The sequence below is a fragment of the Lipotes vexillifer genome, unplaced genomic scaffold (genome assembly GCF_000442215.2).
Source record: "Lipotes vexillifer unplaced genomic scaffold, Lipotes_vexillifer_v1.1 scaffold182, whole genome shotgun sequence".
Lineage (NCBI taxonomy): Eukaryota > Metazoa > Chordata > Mammalia > Artiodactyla > Lipotidae > Lipotes > Lipotes vexillifer.
In genome coordinates, this window is record NW_006798798.1 from 5,625,804 (window position 1) to 5,635,290 (window position 9,487).

Consider the following 9,487-nt stretch of genomic DNA (forward strand, 5'->3'; position numbering starts at 1 on the left):
TCCATTACATGTGAAGCCCTGGCTTGTATGCTTTATATACACTATCTCAGGGTCTCCTCACAGAAGTCTTGGGATGTAAGTGTTCCCAACCTCACTTGACTGAGAAAGAAACTAAAGTTCAGAAAATGGATCTGCCTCAAGGTCACAAGGGAGGGATTTGTATTTGAGCCCACATCTGCATGACTCTGAATCGCACGCTATTTCCACCCCAACGAGACATAGGCTAGGAGAAAGCAATCTGTTTCGACTGGGAGGGCAAAAGACATCTGTTGGGGGCAGAGGGCAGGAAACTATACAAAAAGAAGAAAATTGAAGAATAAAAGGAAGCATGAAAACTCTTTTCTGAGATTGAGTAGAATTACAGAAGAAATCACCTAGAAAAGAGAAGATGAGATAATCTGACTTGGGAAATGGGAAAAAAAAAAATGCTTGGGATTGAAAAAAATATTCAGAAACTAAGGACAGAAAATCTGAGTTTGGAAATCAGAGTGGGGATCTCTTGGTGGGTCGGGGGAGAACAAAGATGCTGGCGCCCTTTCCTCTGGGTTCGAGAGGAGACAGCGCTCAACTACTGAATCTCCTCTCTGGTCACATGACTAGTTCTGGTATAAAAGCTTTCTACCAGCCAGGTTCCTTACAGTTTTTTCCTGTGTGAAATGGGCGGTAGCAGTGGCTAAAGCTCTGTTCCTCTTTTCCACAAGCTTTCAGACTTTCCTTCAGGACTAATCCCAAGAAGCCCTCTATCCGGAACAAAGACAAGGCAAGGCAGCTGGCTTAGTACTTGCGCTCTGGGAAGCGATGCCGGGATCGGAACTGGAGGGAAACGGGTTGGGGCTGGGGGACAGGGGTGGGGCTGGCGCTGGATGAAATCTGTCGGAAACTGAATGTAAGTTTCACATCCAGAAATGGGAGCCGGTGGGGGGGCAAGGAATCGCGGGCCAGGCCCTAAGACCAGAGAGAGGACGGAGGGCCCAGACTGTGTGTGGGTAGTGAGCGCTACAAACCAAACAGAAACTGTTACCTCATTAAGAAGAGTTCCTCTGTTTATGGTCAAAACACCCAGCTCCTGAGCCAGTTACTGCCCATGTGCTTTTCTGAATATTCTCTAAAGTCTTTGGAGGGGCAAACCCCAGAGGACAGCGCTGGCTCACCCTTCCTCCCCAAGGCCCCTCCCTATGCTTCTCCAGCTACCCCTTTTCAGTATAGTCCCAGAATTGGACAGGAGAGGAAAAGGCAGAGGAGAATTTGTGTTCTGCAAAAAGGGGAAGGAAGACAGGTAGGGAGACGGATTGGGGGCTGGGCACCTGCTTCCTGGGCGTGTGGCAGGGTCCTGAGGAGGAACGAGCACTGGGTCGCGGGGCCTGGGTTTTCACAGCCCGAGCTCTCCTGAGAGACATTGCCCGGCTGCCTCCTTGCTGTAGTGAGGTTTGCCTTTCCTCTCTGCAGGTCTCTGGCTGAGGAAAGGCCTTAAGGAAAGCTGGACAGTGATTAACAGTAACTTCCTGTATCTATGACACGAGAAGGAGAAAGGCTGGGAAAACCGGAGGGGGAATTCCCTTGGGAAGCCAAGGGTTGGCGTCCCCCAGAGACACACGATGGCAAACATAATAACTACTGCTTAATATCCCGCCCCAGGCAAAGTCAACAGTTGTTCTGAGCAGTTCTGGCAGGTGGTGTGTGCAGTGGTGGGAGCAGAAAGCCCTGGCCTGGGAAAGGGAGAGTGCCTGGGAGGATGTCCACAGACTGAGCCCGACCAGGGTCTGCAGGCTGTGAGGTGGTCCTCCTGACCCTGCCCTTTTTCATCCCCTTCCAGAACAGTCATGCCCACCTTGAAAAGCTCCTTGATCCTCACCGCCTACATCATCATCTTCCTCACGGGTCTCCCTGCCAACCTCCTGGCGCTGCGGGCCTTTGTGGGGCGCGTCCGCCAGCCGCACCCCGCGCCCATCCACATCCTTCTGCTCAGCCTGACGCTGGCGGACCTCCTGCTGCTTCTGCTGCTGCCTTTCAAGATGGTGGAGGCCGCGTCTGACTTCCTCTGGTACCTGCCTGAGCTAGTCTGTGCCATCACGGGCTTTGGTTTCTACAGTAGCATCTACTGCAGCGTGTGGCTCCTGGCGGCCATCAGCATCGAGCGCTACCTGGGAGTGGCTTTCCCCGTGCGGTACAAGCTGTCCCGCCGGCCTGTGTATGGAGTGATTGCCGCTCTGATCTCCTGGATCCTGTCCTTTGGTCATTGCACCATAGTGATCATCGTTCAGTACTACAACTCAACCCAGAGGGTCACAAACGAGAGTAACATAACCTGCTACGAGAACTTCACCCCAGAGCAGCTCAAGGTGGTGATTCCCATGCGGCTGGAGCTGTTCCTCATTCTCTTCCTCATCCCCATGGCGGTCACCGTCTTCTGCTACTGGCGCTTTGTGTGGATCATGCTCACCCAGCCCCACGTGGGGGCCCAGAGGCGGCGCCGAGCTGTGGGGCTGGCTGTGGTGACCCTCCTTAATTTCCTGGTGTGCTTTGGGCCATATAACATATCCCACCTGGTGGGGTTCCACATGAAGGCAAGCCCCAGCTGGCGGGCAGAAGTCGTGGTATTGAGTTCCCTCAATGCCAGTCTGGATCCCTTGCTTTTCTATTTCTCTTCTTCAGTCGTGCGCAGGGCCTTTGGGAAAGGGTTGCAGGCACTGCGGCATCAGGGCTCCTCCCTGCTGGGATGCAGCGGCAAAGAGACAGCGGAAGTGGCGAATGTGGACAGGGGTGTGAGTCAAACAGAGGGAGCGCCGAGTTCTGACTACACCACGGACTAAGGATGTCCCTGGACCTTCGGAGGCACTCTGGGTTTGGTATGAATTGAGCAGGCTGGGAGAGGGAGAACACGGGTTCCTGGCCCGGATTCAGGAATCCTCAGACCCAAACCACGACTGGGACTGTAAAAAATCTCTCTCACCAGCTCTGTATCCTTTCCTGACTGAATTTTCCTTCCCAAAGGAGCACAGCTCCAGGACGAAAGAAGAAACTGTTGAGCATAGCAGCACTAACAGACCAGAGTTTCTGAAGCAATGTAGAGAATACAAATTCCGATTGTCCGTGTGAGGTGGTTGGCAGCTGAAGCAGAGAGCCCTAAAACAACCTTGCTACCAGCTTTGAAACAACACCTACACACTGGTCTAGCTGTTGGTGCTAGAATGAAGCCACTGGGAAAGAGATGGGAGAGAAATTCTAAATGAGGTCAAAGAAGATGCAGGAAGGTTCTGAACCAAGGGGATTAGGAGGGAGGACTGGGGCTTAGAGCTATAATGACCTAGGTGTGGGCAATATCCATCTGGCCTGCTGCTCTTTAAGTATGATCCAGTCGTCTTCACATGTGTACCTGTCTCCCCCAATAAACTGGGAGCCACCTGAGGTCTGGGTCTTGTCTTCTCTCTCCATGGCGCAGGTCAGAACCCAGCTTGGCAGCCATCAGTTAGAGCTCAACACTGATGAGCACAGGAAAAAACCTGGTCTGGCCGATTGAAAACAAAGATTAGGGATTTCCCTGGCGGTCCAGTGGTTAAGACTCCGTGCTTCCACTGCAGGGGGCATGGGTTCCATCCCTGGCTGGGGAACTAAGATCTTGCATGCCGTGGGGCATGACCAAAAAAAAAAAAAAAGAATTAAAATAAAGGTTATAAAACTCTGAAGAGAGCGTCCACAATTTTTGTAACATTTCTGCAAGCACAAGGAGAGCAAAAATAGGATGGAGAACGAGACTCAGCAGTGAAGGGGGAGGATGGTGCATCTGAAACCACAGAAATATGTTAAAGGTACAATAAGAGGGGAGGGATGGATTCCTGTTTAGATTGATGAATAGAGAGATTGGACTCAGAAAGAGGATTGAGGCGAGTCCCAGCTCAAAGTTATTGGTGTATCACAGGGGCTTAAAGCATGTTATCCTCCAGCTTAGAAACCTGCAGAGTTTTCCTTTCATCAGAAATTTTCCTCTTAGGAACTCATATCTCATCATCCCATTGCCTGCTCTGTATCCTCTCTCCCTTCCCAATTCTACCTGCCTAACATTTCTCCACGACAAGAACCCCTAGACTGTGCTCTCCGACACCTAATGGTTTGCAACAGAGGCTATACATCAGAATAACACGTAGAGGTATAAAAATAATACAAATAGCCACCTCAGATCTACTGACTTGGAATCTCTGGGGGTGGGGCTGCAGCCAGTGAGATTTAAAAAGCTTCCCAGGTGATTATGAAGGGCAGCTCAGGTCAGGAACCACTGGCCTAGCTCAGGGGCCCAAGAAATTATCCTTCAGAGACCTTTTCCTGCTTATAAGTCCCCCTCACCTCAACCCCGTATCACTTTCTTCAGAAAGACTTTCCTTATTACTCCCACTGAACTGGGAGCTCATTTTCTGTGTTTCTTCCTCAACACAACACCAGCCTGGTGTCATAAGAGCTCTGATTTCAGTGTTGATTCCGCTTACCAGTGGGATAACCCTGAGCAAGCCAGTTTCCAAAGCACAATAATGAGGATACCATATGCCTCTCAGGGTTATTCTGAGGAGTTAAATGAGACTGCATAGATAAAACTGCTGAGAAACGTTACAGTGTTATTTAGCTCTAAGATACCAACCTGTGTGAAACCAAGATGTTCTCCCACTTAAAAGAGACATGGCAAGTAGAACATTTAAAATGACGGAAATAATATATAGTCAACTATATAGGATGGTTTGACAGTAACGTGTAAGAAAAAAATCTGGGATTTTCAGCTGACTGTAGGCTTACTATGCGTATGTGATATATTACACCTTCCAAAAAAAAAAAAAAAGAGCTGATTTGATTTTGGGTGGCATTAAAAGAAACTAAGTCTAAACAAGTTGATGACACAACCACTCCACTGAGATCTAATCAGTAACATACTGAGTACTAAGCAGCACATTTTTAAAAAGGAAATTAACCCAAGGAACCAAGCCCAGAAAAATGAACCCAAATGCTTTGGAGATTTAAAACATAATAATAATAATAATACACATTAAATGCCAGGCACTGTTCTACAGAAGGAGCCTGAGACAATTAAGGGAACTTTCCAAGGTCGGTAGTGAGAAGAAATTTGAATCCAGGTCTTCCAGACTCCGAAGTGCCTGCTTTTTTCACCAACATATGAGAAACAAGTAAGAGAATGCTGAATATGTGGCTGGACCAAGATTAGGTTCATTTTATAGATGTATTCTCTGTAGCCGCACAAAGAACAAAGATCACGGGCAAAAGATGCAGGGAGTTACATCTTAAACAGTCAGGGTAATCACTTAACCAAGGTAATCACTCCCCAGTCTCCAGGAATTCTGAGGCAGAAGACACTCATCTTAGAACATAGAGGAAACTCACACATCTGATAAGGGCTGAACCAGTTACCTGCCAGACTCCTTCCAACTCAGAGATTCCCAGGGTTTTAGGGACACGGCCGCTCTTGCTAAAAAGTGCAAGAAAATTTCTGGACCTGGTCTGAGACTTTCAGGGTGAAGTTTTAGCTACTCACTAACAAGTATTTGATCTGCATCAAGTCATTTGATACAAAGCCCATCTCTTTACTGGGAAATTAGTAATTCATTTGTTCACCAAATATGTACTGATTTTTATCTACTTATATATTTACTATAAGCCAGATAGTTTTCTAGGGGCTGGGGATGCAGAGCATATAAGAGGCAAGGTACCTGCCCTCTTGGGGCTTCCATTCTAGTGGGAAAAAATAGTTAATAAGCGAGGAAACAAGCAACAAGAATTTTGAAGAATTTCAGAATGTGGCAAATGGTTTTTACAAATGGACCAAAATAGGGACATGGGAGAAAGTATAATGAGGGATTGAGAGGGTTTAGAAGATTCTCCGGAGTCAGTGATGGTCAGCTGAGACCTGAACAATGAGAAGGAGTTGCCATTGACTATTTCACTTCCCCTTTCGGGAAAAGATGCTGTTGTGTCCCTTCCTCAGAAATCCTCAACTGACCACACAGCCCATGCGAAGAGCGTTCCAGAAACAGTAACCACAGGTGCAAAAGCCCTAAGGAGGCAGAAAACCTTAGCATCTCAGAGGCAGAGAGATGCTCCCCCCATCTCAGTGTGGGGACAGAGCAGTGGTCTGCAAACTCAGGCATCTATTAGAACCACAGGGGGCAGATGCTGAAGCATAGATTACAGTCTTCCCTCCCCACAGTTTCAGAATCAGTAGGTCTGGGACAGGGCCCAAGAGTTTGTATTTCTAACAATCTCAGGTGAAGTTGATGCTGGAATATTGTGAAATGGGGAGAGAGTGAAAGAGGAAGTCAAGGAAGTCAGGGGGGACCAGACGACACTAAGTGTTTTAGGCCCCAGATAGAAGTATGAGTTTATTGCCACAGCTCTTGAAGCTATTCAAGGGTTTTAAGCAAGACAGTGAAATAATCTGATTTCCATTTTAAGATGATCACTCTGGTATCTATGCTTACCACTGAAGGGAGATGGCTGTTAGGATCAAGTAGATAATATATACGACGGAGTTAAGAACCATAAAGTATTCTAGCAAACACGGAGGGCTGTCATCAGGCTGGGAGCTCCCTGAAAGTGGGGCTGTTTCCTCTTTCATTAGAATTGGCCGTCCAAGAGCCAAGGAGGAGGAGGCCTTTCATAAATAGATGTCCCCAGTGTATGCTGGTTCTTCGGATGAGGGTGCAGGGGGCGGGGGTTGGAGGGTAGCAAAGGCCCTGGTTTGCAGTACTTGCCAATTTCTGTGGCACACACACTCCTTCCAGGGCCAGTTTCCACCAATGTGAAGACACTGAACATGGGTTTGGCAAGTGATGCTAATAATCGGCTCTTGCAAGCCAGCTCAAGCACATCACTGGATGCACCGCTCAGCACATATGCTCAGGTGGCAGACTGGTCACGTCCTACTTGAGAAAACTTTCTCTCTCCCTGGCTACATATCACACAAGGCTCTGGCGCAGGACTTTCAACACGATAAACACTAGCTAAAAGTGGCTGACTGGGCCAGATCCAAGAGCATCTGGGTGGCTGCTTAGATTGAGGGACTCCTCTGAATCCCCTGCAGGATGACAGATGGGTAAACAGAAATATTAGTGCCCGGTTAATGAATAACACAGACGGCAGCCTAGAGCCACTACCAGGAAACAGGGGTAGAGGGAGCTGGCTGAGCCTGACCTGGGGGCCTGACCAGCAGGAAAGGAGAAACTGGCATTGACCATTTCACTTCCCCTTTCGGGAAAAGATGCTGTTGTGTCCCTCGTCCCTGTTGTGGGGAGGGAAGACTGTAATCTATGCTTCAGCATCTGCCCCCTGTGGTTCTAATAGATGCCTGAGTTTGCAGACCACTGCTCTGTCCCCACACTGAGATGGGGGGAGCATCTCTCTGCCTCTGAGATGCTAAGGTTTTCTGCCTCCTTAGGGCTTTTGCACCTGTGGTTACTGTTTCTAGAACGCTCTTCGCATGGGCTGTGTGGTCAGTTGAGGATTTCTGGAAAAGGTGCTGTTGTGTCCCTTCCTCAGAAATTCTCAACTGACCACACAGACAGAGCTTACATGTAGCGTGGTTTTGTGGGGATCACTGCAGCAGGCATGGGTGGGCCCGGAGACAGTCTGAAGGTAAATACACGGCCAAGATTGCAACTCCACTCCCTTTAACTTACCTGCCCCTTACCTTTAGGTTTCTGTTAGTTCCCTCTCTCTCTCTCTCTCTCTTTTCAGCTTTCTCTACCTGCTGTGGTTAAATACTTTTGCCCCGTTTTTTTCCTTTTCGTTGTTTTTCTCTAGTCACCGGAAATGAGGACATCTCTCATCTACAAGTTGCACATTCAACCAGGAAATTGGGACAAAGGTCTCTAAGCCCTCAGATGCAGTAGTCCAGTAACCTACTTAGCAAAGTTTCCAATGTCTGATAAGGGAGAGGATGTGAAAGAGTGGGGAACCAAGGCAGGCTGCGGTCAGCTGTCCAGCAGCAGCTCACCCGAGAAGGGGCGAGCCTCAGCTCTATCCTAACCTCAGGCTCCCTCTCCCCAAACGTTGTCCCCTGCTGTCTGTCAGCCCAAGCTGCAATCAGCCTCAAGGAAACAGTGTTAGGAAAGTAAACATACTGCTCCCAAATCCAGATGTTTTCAATAAAAAGCCCACACTCACGTACAGCAGGCTTGAGTTTCTAAAGTGCCACATCAGACATCACGTCATCATATGCAGGTATTCATTCATCCACAAAGGTATATGGAGGCCTACTAGGCGTCAGGCCCTGTTCTAGGTGCTAAAGACATGGCAGTGAACAAGGACAAGACCCCTGCTCTCATGCAGCTCACATTCCAGTGGGAGAGGAAGACAGGGAGTCAATAAACAGACACTCTGAGAAGACGCTAAGGACTGTGAAGACAGTAAGACAGAGTTGGGGCAGGGGATGACTTTGAGGAATGAATGAGTGGCTTGGGAAGGCCACTGGAAGGTGCCCTTTGAGCTGCGGCCAGAATGACAAGAAGGAATCAAGCAGGCCAAGAACCGGGGTGGGGGGGGAGCGGGGAGTTTCCGAGCAAAGAGTTCAAGGCAAGTGCAAGGCTTGAACAAGATGAATTTGCCCAAGGACCGGAAAGGCCAGGGTGACTGGGCCTGAGTGATGGCTGGAAGATAGGCGAGCATCAGATAATAGGGGGATCTTGAGGTTCCGATAGGAAGCACAGTGCATAATCTTCTCCCTGCTTAACCACACGGAAAACTGAGGCTCAGAGCTGTCAAGTGACATGCGCCAACCCTCATCAATACGGTCTTCTGACCCCTGGTGCAGACCCCAGACTCCCTCTCAAAACTAGATAGACGGGCACGCTCACTCTCTCGATCGGTTACCTCACTGCAGAAGAGAAAGGAGGGAAGGAAACATGATTCATGTGGTGTGCGCTAGTTTGGTACAGAACGCCGGGGAGGGAGGTGGAGACTGGCAGCTGAGACTCCGAGGAAAGAAAGGAAGCAGAGGTGGAACAAGACACCTGAGTACCCAGGGCAGAGACCAGCACGGGAAGCCAGGTTCTTGGGAAGGAGTGGTGGCACTGGCGAGAGGCAGGATGCCTGGGCTCTGAGACAGCCTGGGTGGGAGGCCGCGGCGGTAACCAGGAGCCATCCCATGCCGCCTGCAACAGAAATGGCGGCATGAGGACAGAGTTGTGGAACCCTGGGGAATCTTCAAAAGTCTCTAGTCTGAAGATTCTCAACTGCGCTGAGATCTGGCTTCACTGAGGAGCTTCTAAAAATGCCAGTGCATTTGGGCACTTTATTTTGTTACAGCTCCCAGGTGTTGGGGAGCTTAGAGGGCTGAGAATCACCGTATCTGGACCTTCCCCTCCACTGGACTAACCAGAAGGGCTTCCAGGAGGCAGCAGTCACAGTAACTGGGACTGAATCCTGGCTTACACTGTGCAACTCAATTCCTCTGTGCTTTAGTTTCCTGACTAAAAAAAAAAAAAAAAAAAAGGGG

The 9,487-nt window shown here is 49.1% G+C and overlaps 1 protein-coding gene across 1 annotated transcript; it reads left to right on the plus strand.

The window, feature by feature from the left end:
- The first annotated feature begins 641 nt into the window (after nt 1–641).
- FFAR2 (free fatty acid receptor 2) lies at nt 642–2,942 on the plus strand. The gene is made up of 2 exons (XM_007470990.1): nt 642–760; nt 1,814–2,942. The coding sequence occupies exon 2, from the start codon at nt 1,821–1,823 to the stop codon at nt 2,808–2,810; it is 990 nt and encodes a 329-aa protein (XP_007471052.1). The 5' UTR covers nt 642–760; nt 1,814–1,820; the 3' UTR covers nt 2,811–2,942.
- Nucleotides 2,943–9,487: the final 6,545 nt, after the last annotated feature.